Source organism: Xenopus tropicalis, chromosome 3, assembly GCF_000004195.4.
Source record: "Xenopus tropicalis strain Nigerian chromosome 3, UCB_Xtro_10.0, whole genome shotgun sequence".
NCBI classification, from domain to species: Eukaryota; Metazoa; Chordata; class Amphibia; order Anura; family Pipidae; genus Xenopus; species Xenopus tropicalis.
The window spans coordinates 73,818,651-73,838,521 of NC_030679.2; the positions used below are offsets into that span (position 1 = coordinate 73,818,651).

Here is a 19,871-nt window from a genome sequence, read left to right on the forward strand (position 1 = left end):
GCAGGGAAATGTTCATTTTTAATACAGTAATTTTCTGCAAGTATTGGCGTGTATGGCTAACATGGCGTGCGTTCATTTACGCGACTATTTATATTTGGCTACAAGTGATGAAATGTTTCGCCAGGCATGGATTCGCAGCAAATTTTTGGGCGTGCGTTGAATTTTTTTGCGGCAGATTTTTTCATGCGTTTTGCAAAACAATCCGCCAATGGTAAAACGCATGAAAAAATTTGCCACGCAAAAATTCACCGCACATACAAAAATTTATACAAGCGTCAAAAAATAATAGTCACAGCAACAATTTTTTTGCCCGCACAACATTTTTGCCGTTTCGTGGATCTTTCGAAAGATTTGCTAATTTTTCACTAAAGATAACCAGAACACATTTGCTCATCACTAGTGGCTACTATTTATAAGCATCTACTATTTATATGATACCATTTATATGTGGCTAATATTTATATACACCATTTATATGCGGCGACAATTTTTATACACTATTTCTAAGCTACCATTCATATGCGGTGACTATTCGCGGGCATAATTTAGCACATGTACCAGCAAATACCGCATTGAAATAGTCTTCGCGAGTTAAATAACGCATGCAATATCGCGCGTAAAAAAGCGTGAGTATGCTTATAGTGAATTGTGCGAAAAATCGGCAAAATTAAGCCGCGGTAAAAATTTTAGCGCACAATAAAATTAGCGCACGTTTTATTGCCCTTTAGTGAATCAGGCCCATAATGGCAGTTGAATCCTTTCATTTGAAATTTAGAAAAAAAGCAGATAATGTGGCAATATAGCATGAAAAATATGGCATTACTTAAAACTTGATTTGAAAGTTAATGGAAATCTAGAATGCACTGACTGCAGCCATTTAATTTGCTTTTTTGTATTCTAAGCATTCACAAGATCATGTGTCAAATGAGACAATAATTAGTTGAATGCTAAAATCTATTTATACATAAGCTAGAGATAATGCACTACTTCAAAACAAATACATCATAAAGCAGACTATGTTCGTGTTTAAACAAATAAAAAAAAATGACATGATTTGGGACATGTGGATGGTATTTAACCATAAAGTAATAATTCCTTTCAAGGCTTTAAAATTAACCAATGTTTTTAAAGTTACACTAAAATATTTATCTTGTTAAAATTGCCATTTCATTTTCACTCTTATGTTTCTTAAAGTGGTATAAAATGTTCTCATAATCATTTAGAGTTTAGAAACATGCACTGTAAGTTATTGATTTCATCTATAATATGCTGAATGGGTTACATGTATTTAGCCTTTATTTATTTTTTGAAGAAATTGAGAATTTTGTTTAACATATACTCCCTGCCTAGAAACGTGTATAAAGAACCTGCCTATCCTAGTGGGCAAGTCCCCCATGGCTAATTTTAGATTTGTGAAAGGGGTGATTCACCTTCAGGTTAACTTTTAGTATGTTATAGAATGGCCTACTCTTACCAACTTTTGTTCTTCATTTTTAAAAGTTTTTTTTAATTATTTGCCTTCCTCTTCTGACTTCTTACAACTTTCAAATAGGTCACTGACCCCAGCAGACAAAACACTTTTGCTCTGTAAGGTTAAAATGTTATTGTTATTTTTACTTATTACTTATCTTTCAATTTAGTTACATAAGTTAAAATAAAAAATGATGAATAGCAAATTTTTGTTAGAATAGCATTCTTCACATCATACTAAAGGTTAATTTAAATGTGAGCTACACCTTTAAGATAGAATTAAAAAAAACTGGATGACAACCACTCACAAAAATGCAAAAGATTCTGCCTATTTCCAGTAGCACAAATAGTGCAAAATACTCCATGTTGAGTTGCAGTTCACTTTCTAGCTTCTAATCAAATAGAGGATGAGTTAGCCACAACCATAAAAGGAGTACACAAAGTAAAAGAAAAGAAAAAACATCCCTACGACTTAACATGAATGTATTTAAAGGTACCCAATCCTACCTCACCAAGTAGACTTGCATCACTTTTACCCGCAAATAAAATAACTGCTTAACAGCCAAAGAAAAGAGGGAGAAAAAGTACATAACCCCTATTTTTAAACTTTATTCATTACTAGCACATAACTACCGTAACCCAAGTCATAACATAATTATTTTGCCATGATTACTAATTTGCTGTCTATTTTAACAACTGAGTTTTGGTCCCGGCCCTTCTCTCTAAGGGACCTTATGAGTGGGCATTATTTGAGACACAGTTTTGAAAACACCTAACACATCAGCTAACTAATTCCATCATATTCTTCCTGTTTTGACTCAATAACTTTTCATTCAAAGCTGAATTTTTTGGTAGTTAAGTTTCTTTATATATTTTTTTTAAAATATAGCAAGCTGGATTTTTTTTAGACTTGATGCCACCTGAATAAAACAACAGAAGAGAGATTCATGTTTAGAATTTACAAAAATGTTTAGAACTTAAGAGTTTTGCATTGCAAAAAAAAAAAATATATATATATATATGTCTTTTTTAGGGATTATAGTTTTTACCACATTGATCTAAGATGGTTGGTGACATTTTGTGGAATTATAGTATTATGTAGGACATTTTTGTAAATGCATTCTGTAATTATGTAAGCATTTTTTTCAGGGCTGCTGCTGAAAAATAACTCAGTAATGCATCTAGATTTATAAGATCTTTATATGCTCAATTTACAAGATCTATTGTAACATACATCATCAAAACAATATGAAAACACATAACAGGTTGATTCCAGGTTGAAATGTTTGCTTTTTGAAATTGAAATGTGCATAAGATGTTACATAAATATTGTGTGGCTCAAAATGTAATTATTTACAAATGTAAATGTAATTATTTAAGTTGGTGCTTGGCTTCAATCTTGTACAGGTATGGGATCTTTATGAGGAAACACATTACCAAAAAATTCTGAATTACGGAAAGGCCATCTCCCATAGACTCCATTATACACAATAATTCACATTTTTAAAAATGATTTCCCTTTTCTCTATAATAATAAAACAGTACCTTGTACTTGATCCCTTTTTCTAATTTTTTTTTTTTTAATGCAAAACCAAATTTTGCTATAAAGGCTGCCAACAAATACTCTTATTAATACAAGTAGGATTTTGAGTACAAATTGTAATTTTTTTTACATCTTTGTACAAGATAATGCTTACACATACCAATTTACCCTTCCAATTTCCCTTATAAACCACATACCAAAATAAGCTAAGGTAAGATAAGGTTTGTTTTTTATTTTAATCCATATTCATCTTCAAATGGCTAACTTCATACTAAATACAGCTGTATAATGCAATTATTACTACAATAAATGCAAAAAAAAATATTTTTATGGAAGTGCTCCTTTATGCACTCAAACTATCCTTTCACAAACCATTTTTAACAATACAATTCAACAGGTAGAGAGTGCAAGGGGGGCAAACTTCTATATTATTAGATTATAAAAAAACATTTCATTCCACAGCTTAATGCATCCTATTTTATAAAATTTCCATTTGTGACCCATCAATTCTATCTTTAAGAGAATTGGAATATCAGCTGTTATCAGATCACAATATTTTTATAAAATTGAATTTTGTATCAAAATACCAAAAATTGTGTATTGCGATAATGTCAATCATTTGGAGCAAGTCCGTATCACAGAACAAATTCATGTCTCCAGTACAAATACTTTTGATCTTAAAGGGATTATGTCATGATTTTTATGGTGTACTTTTTATTTTGAAAGTACACTGTTTACATAGCAATGAATTCACTCTACCATTAACATTTTTATTCCTTAACCAACAAATGTATGCTTTTTAGTTGTGATATTGGTGTGCAGGCAGCCATCTCAGTGCATTCTGCCTGAGTCTGAGCTTTCAGAAGAAGCCAGCACTACACATTAGAACTGCTTTCAGGTAACCTATTGTTTCTCCTACTCCCATGTAACTGGAGTCCAATGCCAGACTTGGATTTCCTATTGAGGGCTATTCTGATATCTACTGGGAGCTTGTATCTTACTACCTTCCGATTGTTATGCTGATCAGTTAATATCACTCCAACTTGAAGCTCAGCAGTAAAGTGTGACTGAACACTATCAGAGCACAGGTCACATGGATGTGTCACCCTGGAAAATGAAGAACATGGCTAGCCCCATGTGAAATGTCAAAATTAAAATATAAAAAAAAAAAATCGGTTTTTGAAAAACCGATTTCAATTCAGGAATCTGCTGGAGAAGCTCTGTTAACTTTTCCCATGACAGTATTCCTTTAATAGGTTTTACAATATGGTGGTTATTTGTCATCATTTAGCTGTAGTGCAGCACTATTTTACCAAAACTGCAAACACACAATTCCAAGAGAATTACACATGTAAAAATAAAATTGCCATAGGTGACAAGGCCCTTTATGATGAGTGTATAAAAAATTATACACTCATCATATATTTAAGACAAGTGATAAACCAAATTATGTTGTGAGAGAAAATGTAAAAAAATCCTAAACATGCTGCAGTAATGGGCACATTTTTGTATCGCTTGAACAATATGTATCAAGGTTTCTAGAGAAGAATATCACTCGATATTGTAATAAAAAGCACAAGTTTACCCAAAAGCAGTAACCTCTAGCAACCAATCAGCAAGTAGAATTGACTGGTCACCTGTATAAAAGCAAACATCTTATTGGTTGCTATGGGTTACTGCTCCTGGGCAAACTTAGTGTCTTTTATTACATATGGGGGAAAGCATGTTGTTTTCATTCAAAAAGTAAATGTACCAGGGCCAGTGATTCAAGCCTTTCATGCTTCAATGGCAATAAAGATGTAGGATCTACTATCCTTTACTTCTATTTAGATAATTCAGCTGATTGGCTGAACCTTACCAGCCAATAGTATCAGAGATATGCAAATGAAGAGAGGGAAAGCATGTGCAGAACCAGTTCAGTATAATAAACTTCATTATTTAGCTTTCTGCTCTTTTTGATATTGTCAATCCCCTGCAGAGAAAGTTTTAGCAGGGCTGATCTGCTGCTTTTATGGTCTGTAGCTTCAAAGCTAAACCTTTAAAATAATAAAGATACAAAATAAAAAAAATATAATGGAGATTGTAGAAGGACGCATTGGTAACAGTTTGTCCTTTGTGCAATTTAGAAACCCATTCACCAGTGGGAAAAAGATTGCAGCAGTGTTGTATGGTGTATGAAAATAAAACTTTGTTAAAAAACCTTCATCTTTAAGCAGGTCTTACATTTTTTTTTTATGTACAATTACAAATAAGAACATAATAATCTTACTACATTTCCCCATAAGTTCCCTATCACATTAACACAACACACAATTGAATAAGAAGCTATTTAAGCATATGTTATCCTGGCTGGAAGGCCCCCTTATTTGTTTATGTTTGAATGATTTTAATAAAACCATCACACAAATGGTTTGAAAGCACAAGCAAAATTCTTCTTTACAATGGCATATAGGCTTTTTTAAGAGGTTGGATATAGGCAATTTAAATGCTTCTATAAAAAGAACTTAATCCCATGTGCGTATCGCCCAAAATCATTTTGGCAAAGTCATAATAGAATGGTATGGTTTTTTTTTTTGCACCACAGCCAGCATACAGGAAATAATACACTAGTGGGCACATTTACTTATCCACGAATGCTCCGACCGTTCACTCAAATTTTTACCGCGAAAAAAAACCGGATCTGTTTTGCCGCGACTTTAGGATCGCCAATACGATATTATCGTGACTAATACGATTTTTTCGTAAATATTTTCGTGATATTTGCAATCTTCAGAAATTTTTGTTTCCAATCCGAATTTTTCACGTTCAGGATTCGAACTCGTGTTTTGATAAATCTGCCCCTAGGACTACATTTTCTGCAATCGATATTTGAATTAGCCCTAGATAGGCCAAAATTATCTCCAATATCTGTCTGTAACGGAATATTAAATACTCTACAAACACCTGAATTGACTCTAGGGGGCATATTCACGAAAACGCAATTTCGAATCCCGAATAGGACAAATTCAGATTGGATACGAAAATTTCTGAAGATCGCAAATATCCTGAAAATGCTTACGAAAAAATCGTATTAGTCACGATAATATCGTATTGGCGATCCGAAAGTCACAACATTTTCGTACCCAACGATTGTAAACAACGGGAAAACCTTTCCGATTTTTTTGTGCAAGCGTAGGAAAAAGTTGCGCAAGACACAAAAAATTCGGCGAAAATACACTCGGAGCGTTCGAATGAATTTGTGTCTTAATAAATCTGCCCCTAGGTATTACCTTTGTTTTATTCTGTCTGCTTCAACAAAGATGCTGGAGTGATAGTATTTATTATTAGAAATGGAATAAAAAAAGTTGCATTAACATTAAGCGGAGACAGAGAAAATATCTAATTTAAACATATAACATCTGTAAAGAACATTGCTTAAATATGTATGGATATTACAAAGGGGGCTTCAATATAACAGCTGCTAAAGTATTTTGTTTTCATTCAGAAAGTAAATGTAAAGTGGTTATAATCCAATAGACTATATCTATAACCAAATATAGATTCATTAATTTGTGCGAGGGCCAGAGTCATTCCAGTCTTTCATACTTCAGCGGCAATTAAGATGAAGAATCTACTATCCTTTACTTCTATTTAGATAATTCAGCTAAATGGCTAAATCTTGGTATCAAAGACACCACAATATCACAGCAAAAAAAAAAAAAAATCTGGACAAGTTCTTTTTTTCTTATATCTATGAATTTCAGCAATGTGTAAATTAACTGCTGCTCTATATAATAGAAAAGCAGGCTTACTTTAGTATCCTTATGCTTTAATCTTGTTTTCATCATTAAATGCAATTACTGAGAGGAATGTGTTTATCAAAAATAGAGAAGAAGGAAGACAAACAGAGTAATATGTAACAATCTAAACAAAGCTCTTTTGCACTAGCTGTGAAGATAAATATGTATTTGTGTTCACCTATGATCCTGACACAGATGCTTCTGCATTTACAGTCACTTGGGTCCAACAATGTAAGTTGCTGGCAAAGTAGTTAAGGCAAACTTATTTACCACATTAATTAAATGGTCTATTTAACATGGAATATCAATTCTCTAATCACATCTCAGCTGAACTTCTTATTTCAATTAACAACTCTAAAGTCTTCCAACAGAGATCCAACTGCTCTAGAATCATTAAGAACATTTTCATTATCTGTCAAATGAGGGAGTAAAAGGCAAAAACTGCAAGCACTCTCAGGAGTAGGCCTCTACCCTACTTAAGAGATGATTAGGGAGAAAGCAGCAGTAGCTCTCATTAGTTGCTAAGCAATGAAAAGACCTCCAATGAAAGAAGAATTGCAAACAAAGACGAAAAAGGTGTTCCATGCAAATTTAACTCAAGGACAACTTGCCCTTTTCCATAAGAAGAAATGTAAGAGGCATGCTAAATGAGAGTCAAGGAATATCACACTGCAAAAGAATGTACAAATTAATGGGCCAAAGGATTTAAATTAATTTAAAAAAAAAGACTCTGGTAAATGCATCATTCTAGAATATTATGCCTTAGCCTAGAATATATGTTTGTATTTGTGTCAGTGTGTATGTGTTTTTATTTGTGTCAGTGTGTATATGTGTATAAGGATTTAGAGAAAATGTTGCTTAATGGTCTCAACGTTATTAACACAATATTTCAGTTCTGTGGTACAGGGACCTACGTTTGCATTTAATTATATTTTTTTTTAGATGTAACATACTGCATTTTCTGTGTTTGCTGCAGGTTCAAAGGGCAATAGAGTAAAAGGTTTCATTTGAAACTCACAAAAATACACTTAGTTGCATTTAAAAAAATACATTTAACATCTATCTATTGTTCATATATTGTACAGCCATTTTCAAAAAGTTTAATAGTTTTAGAAACAGCACTACACTTATCTTAACGGTTATACTAACTAGAATGTTTTGCCAAACATACTGCTTTAAACAAAAGTGCCTAAATGTAACCTAAAAGCAAACAAAAGGAATTCTGGGAATGAATTCCAAACTCTTAAAAAAATCCCATTTACATGGGTTTATCCTATAGGCTACAGCTCACCCACTGGGTTTGAAGCCGAAGCCAGGATAATAGCTGATCAGATTCCCAACTACAGACCGGTTTCACCTTTCTTGAGGCTCATCAGTGTAGTGCAGGGTTTTCTGATCAGCTTAGGTAGAGTCACCATGTGGTTCTACAAACAAATAAATAAATGTAACCTAAAAATCAGTAATTCATAGCTTAACTTACCTATGTAGTCACTAAGAAAGACCACAAAGAAAGGAGTGACAAGGTCATTAATACCCTGAACATATCCACTGGCTGGATGTCGAATGGCCCATATAAATAAAATTCTTTCAAAAACCTGAAAAACACAATGAAAAATAAACATTTTTAGTCATATCTTCTTAGTAATTACGTTTTCAAAAATGTTTTAAATGGGCAGGCTTGTGAAATGAACATTTCTTGAAATGATCATGCCGTTTTCATGAATAAAGTCTGGTAGTTTCTGACTTAGAACTTAGAATTTTTAAGTACTGAAATTTTAGGGCAAGGTCACACAAAGTGTACATCCGCTTCGGTCTGCCCAAAAATACCTCGCTACCTGTGGCTGCACTGAAGCGCATTCTGTAGTTTGTAATGCAGGCACACGGGCAGCGTAGAAAAGCGGATCCATCTGACGGGGCTGAGAGAAGCAGATCTACGCTTTGTGCGACTTCACCCTTATAAGGACTATATCATCCATGTCAGGAACTATATGTCACTATATATGAACTATATGTCACTATATCACCCATGCCATGTGATGAACTAAAACTGGTTTAGTGTTAAAATGTTATGAAATGAAGTTCACTGAATAGTTTTGTCAAAAAATATTCAAACGTTTTCCTTTTAAAATAATATATTTCATTTTATTATAAACATGTTAAACAATGCCACCTCCTCATCACAACCCACTGTGATAACCTGTCTTTTGTGTTAGAGAGGGTTAGAGAGGGTCGTGGATGGGCTGAATCTCTAGTGCTAAGAGAGCAAATTTACTCTCTGCACTAAAAAAATTTCAGGGTAGTGAAAAAAATTCTCTCTTTAAGTTACTAGAGATAGCTATTATTTGCCACTGATAAATGTACCTGAGGCATGGTTCTTAATTTATACCACTTTGTTAATAGTCAATCAATGTATCCAGTGCTCAGCTGTTAGCAGAACAATTCCTTAAACCACATTCACACACATTAAAAACAGCCACACTACTTTGAATAACTAACAGGTTCCACCCTATAACTTTTAGATTTGCCAAATTAAAGCCTCAACTTAGCTGCTGCTGAGCAGGACTAACTGCTACCATCAAGTAAATCAGAAAAGGTGTTCAAGCAATTAAGCACATTGAGCCAAACCGATACAGATATCAGATTTGGTAAATGTGTTGATTTATTAAAAACATTCCCAAATATCTAGGACATTTCTTTTGGATTCCCCCAGTTTGATATTTGATAAATGATCCCCTACGTGAAAATGCATTTAGGGCAGGAAAATAAAGCTTTGTTTTTTGATAAGGCTGATTAAATCATGCTTGGAACCAATTTTATTTACAGGGGAAAAAAAGTTAGCATTTTTTCCAGAAAAATCTTGGGAGAGAAATCACATATCACCGGTATACAATTTTTACGGCATGCACTCAAATTAAGGTAAACTTTAATGTCTGAGAATGAATATTTATACTTCATGTCTGTTAACAAGATGTAATACAAATAAAAGGCCTACCATGCTGTTTTCTAAATTACAAAATAATACTGAGATGAATAAAGAACAAATGCAGTGTTGACACTGCTTAGCTGTCACCTAACTGCCAGTTTCTCAAACAAAATTCTAAAGTTTTATCATTTTACCTTTTAAACAAATGAAGTCATAATAAGCATTTACAATATTTTTCCATCTTCAAATGTAAAATTGAGCTAAATATGCTAAACCAATGATTCCAAAATAAAATACAGATTCTACTGCATTATTCATTCAAATGTATTTGTGTTTAATATTCCATGGTGTGTGGAAAAGAGATAACACGTTTCTTCTGTATTACATTCTCCAAAAGTGTCCCCTGACTTACAGGGGTATTTCACATTTGAATGATACTGTAATAAAGTACTCATACTGATTTGCATTAGCCTTCTCTTTGAAATGTCAGGCCAGTTCGACACTGATCCAGTAAAATATGAACAACAAATAACTTTCTATTCAAAATGTAATATGCTACCAGTAACCTGTGAAGTTATTTCTCTAGAGGAGTTCTGCCTAAATTACCTGTATCTGTGGATTCAAATGCATAATAGGTGCTTTTGCAGAAATGCAGCATGTTTTCTCCTGTAAGAGTTAAGCTTACTCTTTGCAAAATAATGGGCCATTGCTGGACAGCATTAAAACAGAAATTAAAAAAACAACAACAAAAAAAAGTATATATTTCACCCAGATGTATGCATATGCAGATACTTGTTTACATTGACTACATGTTGTGCTGTTGATTTTTATTTTATTTACCTCTATATTATTATTTACTCATGTATTTCTCTGCTTATGCAATTAAGGAAGAAAGAAAGAAAAGATCAAAACACTGCACCACCTACAGCTGTATTGATTCACAGACATGCCCCCAGGAACCCAGCATGGGAAGCGTCATACCCAGTGCCACACCCCCCCTCCCTCTCCACTTGTATACTGAGACGCGTCTCCATGGAGACTTTTTATCTAAAATAGGTGCGAACTACAGGGTTTATGGATTCACGTCTCCCTAGCAATGCCTCTCCCAAGCAGGCGCACCGCTACAGGAGATCCAGCATCGCATCTCCATGGCAGTGTTCTGCACCCAATATACACTTGGGGGTATTTTCTAAATACTTATAACAAATCTGGACATGGACATTTATTCGATATAGAATGGTCCATATGGAGTAATGCTATTGGGATATTCATTACTTCAATATGAGCAACATAAATTACAGGGAGTGTTATTGGAAAATATATCACAATGGGATAGTGAGGCACAAGAGATTTAAATCGAAATCAAATATAGTATTTCCTTAGGTACACATTTCAGAAAAAAAATTGAGGGTAATGCTCTCATTTAAACCACAAGACCCACATTCAATGAGAAAGATCCACTCACTCTACTTTCTCAACAAAGCGGTTTCTAAATCTCCGCCTCTAATCCCCATGGAAATATGTGATAAACCCATAGCTCTCAATTCCATACTGCGACTACAATGGCATTCGTAAAAGTGTCTGCTGACAGGTGGTTGTTTTTTATGTGCCTTTACCAAATCAGAGGCATTATCAATAATAGAAAAATGTACAAATACAAGTACTCTCTGCCCGATAGGTCTTTGTTGTATAATCTTATGTACAGCACCAAATCTATCTGTTAACTGGCATAGATTAAACATGTATTTGCAGGCCCTACATTAGCCACAAGCATGTGTCTCATTCGGGGGTCGACTAATGTGTCACGCAAATTAGGTGCACGTCGACAACAAGTCCGCAGATGACAGGAACTAGAGCTGAATCACCCTGCAATACTTGCCAGTGTCGCCTCAGAATCTGTTGTATCGAATGCCACTGATTGTTGAAAGTTCCAATAAAGTATATTGTAGAAGTGGATTGACCTTTGTTCTTAGTCTGCAGCAGATTAGTGCGGGGTGTACGGATTGCACGGGAATATATTATCTATATCGAATGAATGCCAACGTCCAGATTTGTTATAAGTATTTAGAAAATACTCCCAAGTGTATATTGGGAGCAGAACACTTGCATGGGGAGAGGCTCTGCCATGGAGACACAATGCTGGATCTCCTGTAGCGGTGCGCCTGCTTGAGAGGGGCTTAGCGCTCGTGCTGGGAGAGTCATTGCTAGGGAGACGAGAAGCCGGAAACCCTGTAGTGCCACACCTGTTTTAGATAAAACATCTCCATGGAGACTGAACTTATAACTTCAGGAATAGGCCTAGAAATCAAAGAAGTCGAGTTCCACACGGACAGTAAGGTAGTCCTAGGATATATCAGCAACGAAACTAGACGCTTTTATGTCTACGTCTCCAATCGGGTGCTGAGGATCAGGAGATCCACTAGTCCTCAACAGTGGTATTACGTGCCTACACAACATAATCCTGCAGACCACGCAACCAGATCCATCACAGCCTGCCACCTGAAAGCCACAACATGGTTCACAGGTCCTGCGTTCCTGTACCGTTCAACTGCTTGCAATATCGGATGCGACACATTTGAATTGATAGACCCAGACGCAGATGAGGAGATCCGACCTGAAGTGTCTGTTCTTAACACAGTGACTTCTGATCATCAACTTGAATCTCACCGTTTCAGCAGGTTCTCCACCTGGATGTCTCTGGTCCGTGCGATATCCATCTTGATTCATATAGCTAAGTCCTACACATCTACATTAACTGTGAATCAGAAACCTTGTAAAGGTTGGCATCACTGCGAGAACGCCTTTACTGCTTTCAATCTGGAGAAGACAAGTAGTGACGTCCGTTGACGTCAGACGGGGAGTGTTCTGCCCCACCTCAAGGGTTGAAGAATCATTACTATTCAACAAGTTAGAATCTGTATAGTAGTTACGTAACAGCGCCATCTACTGGCAATAGAAATCCACTGTGATTTATGTTTCCTACATTTGTATAATTAAAGTTGTTCTTCAGTATGCAACTACAGTGCATTGTGGGTAGCTAGTGCATTCTGGGAAGGAGAAGGAAGCCACCATATTGTCTACAACATATTTGCATAGCTCTCCTTGCATTCCTGCTTCTTAAACCTCCATTATCCTATAGCCAGCATATCTGGTAAGAGTTATACAAGTCTCAGGATAGTCTGTTCTTTAGTGATGTTTTAGATAGTTCTAATCTGCATGTAGTAGTTGTTATGCTAGTAGATAACCAGTCATGCTTAGAGCTAATATAATCTGTTCAAACATGCTGATTTATAATGAATGCTGCTGTATATGTTATTCATAAGCTTTATGCTGTATACTTTACAGTTTTACCAAACAAACACACTTATGCGCACACACGCGCACACACAGACATACATCTGTGTTCCTGTTTTCTAATTGCAACTGACCACTTACAATCAACAACCTGTTATCAATAAACAAGTTAGATTACAAGACGGTCTGCTTATTTGGAAGACAGGGATGGTTAAGCTGAATGCTGGATTGCACACTGTGAGAACGTGTATGAAGGCAGAACAGAGACGCATCTCAGTATACACGTGCAAAGTGGAGAGGGAGGGAGGGTTTGGCACTGGGTATGACGCTTCCCGGGGGCATGCGTGATTGGTCCGTTGGAACTATGAGAGTGGTCCTTTGTCTATTTAACATTCCCTATGTCTCCCAGTCTCCCACATTTTACATGTGGGCCAATCAAAAGAAACTAAAGAGATGTAAAATAATGATATTGGTACCTTTGCATTTTTTTCCCCAAATACCTGACAAATTAATCCCAGCTACATTGGTTTAAAGTTGACTAAAACCAGGTTTCCACATATTCCTTGATTTACTGATGAGATGACAGAATTTCAGTATTCCATTCTCAACTCAACATATATTTTTTCTATCTGAAAAAAAGTACTTTGACTAAAGCGTGCACACAATAAGATTTAATATTTGGTAGCTTACCCTTTTGAAAATAATAACTGCAAAAGAGTGGCCCAAACTGTCAGTAGAGAGATTAATGGCTATGGGAAGCCCCTGATTTCAAACTGCTCTAAGAAGGATGCTTTCTACCACCTACAGCTTTCTCCACAATTGTTCAAAGGGTTTTAGAACTGAACTCACTTTAAGAACAGTACAGTGTTTTTACTTTAACTATATCTGGGTGGTTTTAGTGTGCTTTGGCTCATTGTCCTGCGGGAGGACCCATGATCTGAAAAGCAGGTTCTCTTGTAGCATGTCTCTGTATTTTGAACCATAAAACCTTTTTTAACTAAAAGCCCAATCATTCTTTATTTTAAGTAAGAGTCAACCATTCACACCACAGGCCTGTATGGAAGTATGACACAAAAGTAAACATTGCTTACAAAAAACCTAGTGCAAGCATATGTTTGCCTAAAGCCTCAGAAAATGCCAAAATTAAAACAGTGAACATGTCTTGTGGTTAGATAAGATCTTAAAGCCAGATCAAACCAATATGCATGGCACAAATCTAAAGGCAAGGAACTGATGGGCAATCTACCATAAAGATTGAAACAGTAAAGTACACCAAAAAAGTTCCTAGACTGCACAATAAGCTACAGGGTATGAAGTCATTCTGTGCAACAAATTGTGATTTTAGAGTGAAGCTTTTTGAGAGCCAGTTCTCACTGTGATCTACTGTAGATGCCGCACAGACGCCCACATATGCTGTTTGATCTTTCAGGCTATAAAATGATGTGCTCCTGTTCTTTAAAGAGAGTACATCCATAATAGTACAATAACCACAAACCCCCTTTTTTCCAGAAAAAAAAAGATGAAGATGTCTTGAAGCCACTGGCACAATTGTACAATAGAAAATAATGACTATTAAAAACATGCACATTTCAATAACGAGATTGGTTAAGATTTTCATCAACCATAACAAAGGCTGATGTCTCTGTCAGTCAAAAGCTGAAGAGATAATATTTATTTGTCTTTGAAATAATAAATATTTTGAATCAGTTCAATCTTGTGTGAAATGCTATTTTTTTGTAATTACTTGCCTTGTGAATTCATTAACATTCTAGGAAGTCTTAATCTTTCAAAAGCTCTGTGAAATCTACAGTCCATCTGGTGAATGCTGAAACTATCAAAGTACATATCAAATAAACCGGCTCACAGCACTAAATGCATAGGTATTTATATGTACAAGTATGGGACCCCTTATCCAGAAAGCTCCGAATTACAGAAAGCCCACCACCCATAGACTCCATTTTAATGAAATAATTCAGAATTTTAAAACTGATTTCCTTTTTCTCTGTAACAATACAACAGTACCTTGTAATTGATCCCAACTAAGATATAAATAATTCTTATTAGATGCATAACAATCCTTTTGGGTTTAATTAATGTTTTATGGATTTTTTAGTAGACTTAAGGTATGGAGATCCAAATTACGGAAAGACCCCTTATCCAGAATACATTTGGTCCCGAGCATTCTGGATAATGGGTCCTATACCTGTATTACATAGAAAATAATAATAATATGTCTCTAATGCACAGGAAAGACTGTATTTAAACTAAGTGGTAATAATGCAAATGTAGAGAAAGGGCAACCTGGAGTATGAGCTTTGTTATGTAACTGTACATATAGATCAAACACAACATGTAATGTACACCCTTTATTTCCCCTGAATCTATTTCAATGGAAATCATCTGGATCTGCATGAATACTAAGGCAGTAATCCTTAACCAGTGTCTCGACATGTTGCTCACCAACCCCTTGGATGTTGCTCCCAGTGGCCCCAAAGCAGTTGCTTATTTTTGAATTCCTGGCTTGTAGGCAAGTTTTGGTTGCATAAAAACCACATGTACTGCCTATCAGAGCCTCCTGTAGGCTGTAGGTCTACATAGGGGCTGCCAAATAGCAAATCATAACCCTTATTTGGTACCCCCAGGTACATTTTCCATGCTTGTGTTACTCCCCAACTCTTTTTACATTTGAATGTGGCTCACGGGTCAAAAAAGGTTGGGGATCCCTGCTCTAAAGTCAGGCATTTTGTCACCTTCCTGCTAATCTGGAAATTGCTTAGGCAACTAAAATAGTGAATCACCCCATTTTCTATTGCTCCAATAGTTTTATAAAATTGTAGGTTCTGCTTCGGCTTGAGAGGTATAGGCTGATCATCCCCATAATCATAAGTCACCTGTACAAAAAGAAAATGTCCCATACTCATATTGCATACCTACTTTGTTCTCAACTACCACCCTTTTATAATATGTCATAATATAATCTTCAGAAAGTTGTAAAAAATATAGATGTCAAATCTCAGTTTGCAGGTTTAGAGTATTGTTTTCCAGGTTTATAAAAAAAAAATATATAGCTAAGAGTCCTGCATTAAAGCCCTTTCTATTCAAACCAGATTCAGGTATAAAACTGATGTTTTGCTATTGGTACTTTCTAGCATTCATTATGCTACAAAAATATCTAATTCCATGAACGAATTAAACATTCCTTCCACATTCTGTGCTCTCTGCCTTTGGGTTATCTTAGATCCTGCCCTTTTCTTTCTTATTCAAACAGGAAATGCCATCTCCAAAACACAAGTTAAACAGACTTATCATATATTATACAAAAAGTATACCAAATTATAATACATTCTTTTTTCTGTCTAGAAATTTCTAAACACATATTTGAGAGTTTGTATTTAAATATACAGAAAAGTGTATATGTAAATCTGTAATCCTGACATACTAAAATATTGTATCCGCTTGAGATTACAGAGCCGATTACAAATACATTTTACATGTTTTGTTAAATGCAGTAAAATATGTTATTTATAGCAAAAAAAAACGTATAGGTTTCCATGAGAAATTAAAAAACTTGGTTTGAAGTTTATATGGTATCAGTGAGAGTTTTTGAAAATTCTTTCAAGCTTTCAAATTGGGGTCACTGACCCTGGCAGCCCAAAAACTGTTTTCTCTGAACCCTTGTAATTTTCATTGGGCCATTGTAGGTCATTTATCACCAGCAATTAGGAGTTTTTCTAGGGAAAAAGTTAAATGATTATTATATTATTATTAAACAGCTCCAGTACTTACCTCAGTAACTACTGGCTGAAGTATTAAGCTCTCTGGGCTCATTCGGGGAACATCTATATGAATCTGTAAATACAAAGAACATATTTAGGCTATCATAATCTAATATGCACAATTTTTTGTATTAAAATGGCTTTAAAGACTATCAGCAACTGTATACATCAACATTTTAATTACTGTTTAAAACTTTTTTTTTAAGTTTCTACTTATCGTTAATCATTAAACACAATTTAACCACTAGGAACAGTTTCCTAGCACCCATGTTTTTGGGCTAATTGACATAGGGGACGATTCACTAAAGGTTGTTAACGCTTAACGCATAGTTTTATGCGTTAAAAGTGTTCATCAAAGTCAGTTACTACTCATATCGCATGTGCAAAAATCCTGATTATCGCAAAGCGTTATTTCCATCGCATTGAGGTAATTATCAAATAGAAATATTAATGCATAATTCGCAGACATATTTGAAGCGTTAAAAGCATAAAATGTGGTGATAATTACTGTGAAACTTAACACCTCCCAGGAGTAGGCGTTACTAAAAAAAATTACAGCTGGTGATTGTCTGTGGTGACAAGATGGAGTTTGCAGTCAGATTTTAGTATGTGAAAGTATGTGAAAGTATGTAGAGTGATGCATCCTTCAGTTTTCAGGGAAATGGTAATTTTCTTAACGGTAGTTTTCAGAAAGTAATGGTTACGTGCATAATAGCGCGCACTAATATCGCGTGCTACGAAATAACGCATAAATATATTGAATGGTTTAAAATATCACTTAAAAATCTGTCATCACCGGATAAATAATGACAATAACATTGCTTCTTAATTCAGACAAGTGTCCTTTTAGTGAATCGATCGTGAATTCTCAAAATATAAGAAGTGATAATATTTTTAACGCATGCCATAAATGACTCGTTTTTTCAGCCTTCAGTAAATCGGCCCCAAATTGTCTTAATAGTAGTAACAGCGGAACATTTACTTTATATCTGTGCACCTGTGCAATGTAGCATTACATTTTTCATCTCCTGCAATTAGCATTTTTATAAGAAATTTTATAAATCAGGGGATGTCTCAAACCACTTTTAAAAGGCTGGTTTGAAGACAGTAATATCACTTTTGTCTTCTTCAGTCTCCAAAATAGATAGCCATGCAGCAGTACAGCCATGCAGCAGTACAACCATTAACATGGTCATGTGATTAGCAATGTTGGCAATAGCCTGTTAGATGGCTAGGGGAAATGACACAAAGATTCAGTAACTCCAGTATGAGCAGTGATTCAGTTCTTATTTAAAGAACTGGGTAAAATCATTCCATGATCTATTCTTAAATTATCAGATTTGAATATTCTGATTAACATAGTTTTAAATGAAATCTTGACTATTGCTGTACAGTCATTTTGTAAATTAAAAGTGAGCACAAAATGACATTGTGTAAAAAACCAAAGTCTTCTACAAGAATTTAATTTTCATATATTGCCTAACAATCTTATATCAAAACAATCTTATCTGAAATCGCTATTTTCTGTGTGTGTGCATGGTCAGTCATTAAAGATTAGAAGGTTAAAAAGGGTTAATATTTAAATGTTCAAGAAGTTTAAATCACAGCAACTTTCACTCTGGCACGTTTACCTTATCAGATAATTAACCTTATCAAAGCAATCATGCTAAAAGCAACAGAGTGTAGCAGGAAGGAGCCTTTCCTGTCTAAAAACAGCTAGAATAAACATTAGTTTAATGAATAGGGCTTGTGCTAAACATTCTGTTGTCTTTTGCCTATAGTTTTAATTAAGAAATATGAAGAGTTTTTATTATTTCTTGCATTAAACAGAGCAAAATCTGAAATTTTAAGTAAATTCACATTGTACTTCCTGTTCGCATGAAACAAATCAGCTGTCCACAGAAAAGACACAGTTCCTTATCTGAAAATTTAACAGGTTGTAGCTAGGAAAATGTTTGTTTCTAGGGAAGCCTTCTTAGGGCCGTGGTAGACGGGGAGATTAGTCGCATGTAAATCGCCAGTGTGATAGCATATGCAGCCCGCGATTTCCCGAAATTGCGGAAGTTTCCTCTCAAGGCAACTTGCGTGATTTCAGGAAAATGTGGCGCTGCATATGCCATCCCACCGGCGATTTACATTCAAGCTGGTGAGATGGCATATCGGGGAGATTTGTTGCAGGCGACTAATCTCCCCATCTACCATGGCCCTTAGTTGATTGGTGATTGTTTTGATTACTTAGTAAAAAACAAAAATAACAAAAAAAATATATTCTTTATTTTAACCATAGGCAAAAAGTATTCTCAAGACAAGCCTTATTCATTGAGCTAATGTTTAAAAATGGGGTATATTGCTCCTTTAAGAATAAAAATATCTTACAGATATTATATATATATATATATATATAAATATATATCTCTTATATATGGTTTTTCACTCCAGATGAAGGTTTCTGTGTGAGACAAAAACGTTGAGTAATAAACCTTTCTATTTTTACATTTACATTTTGCTCATAATTCTTGCAATCCTAGGAGTGTTCCGGTGTATATATATATATATATATATATATATATATATATATATATATATATATATAAACACCCCATCACCTATATCTCAAGCTATATGTTATTTATAATATATAATAATATATTGCTGTGGCAAACAAGAACTTCGGTTGCACAGCCAACAATAGTAAAACAAAGATAGTGTGCACAGCACTGAGGTAGCTCAGAGTGCTCAACTTAAAAGGTTTTAGAAATCCATTGGGTTTTTTCTCTTTATTTTAAAGTGGCATTTGATGGTACATGAAGGGCTATAAGAATACTAAATTATTTTAAAGCACTAATGTTTGATTTATAAGCTCCAAGTGACAAGATTAGCTTAGGTCATCCCTTACCTAAATAATCAATTTGAAAAATTTTTAGGATAGCAAATAAGTATTAATCCAAAGAATCGGCCTCCTAGGCCCCCGGCATTGTCTAGAAGAACAAGTACACATTTTACCCCCGCACATACAGCAGTACTTTAAGATTTTTTTTGGCTCAAGCATGAGTGCATGATAGATACATGAAAACAAAGTTTGAAGA

The 19,871-nt window shown here is 34.8% G+C and overlaps 1 protein-coding gene across 3 annotated transcripts in view; it reads right to left on the reverse strand.

The window, feature by feature from the left end:
• Positions 1 to 19,871, reverse strand: part of tbc1d22a (TBC1 domain family member 22A) — a 316,264-nt gene that overhangs the window by 201,308 nt on the left and 95,085 nt on the right. For all 3 annotated transcript variants that reach the window (XM_018092307.2, XM_018092305.2, XM_018092308.2), the window contains exons 7-8: positions 16,796 to 16,858; positions 8,273 to 8,387 (exon numbers count right to left, since the gene is read on the reverse strand). In XM_018092307.2, the coding sequence (XP_017947796.1) occupies positions 8,273 to 8,387; positions 16,796 to 16,858 (178 nt within the window). The remainder of the gene's footprint in view (positions 1 to 8,272; positions 8,388 to 16,795; positions 16,859 to 19,871) is intronic.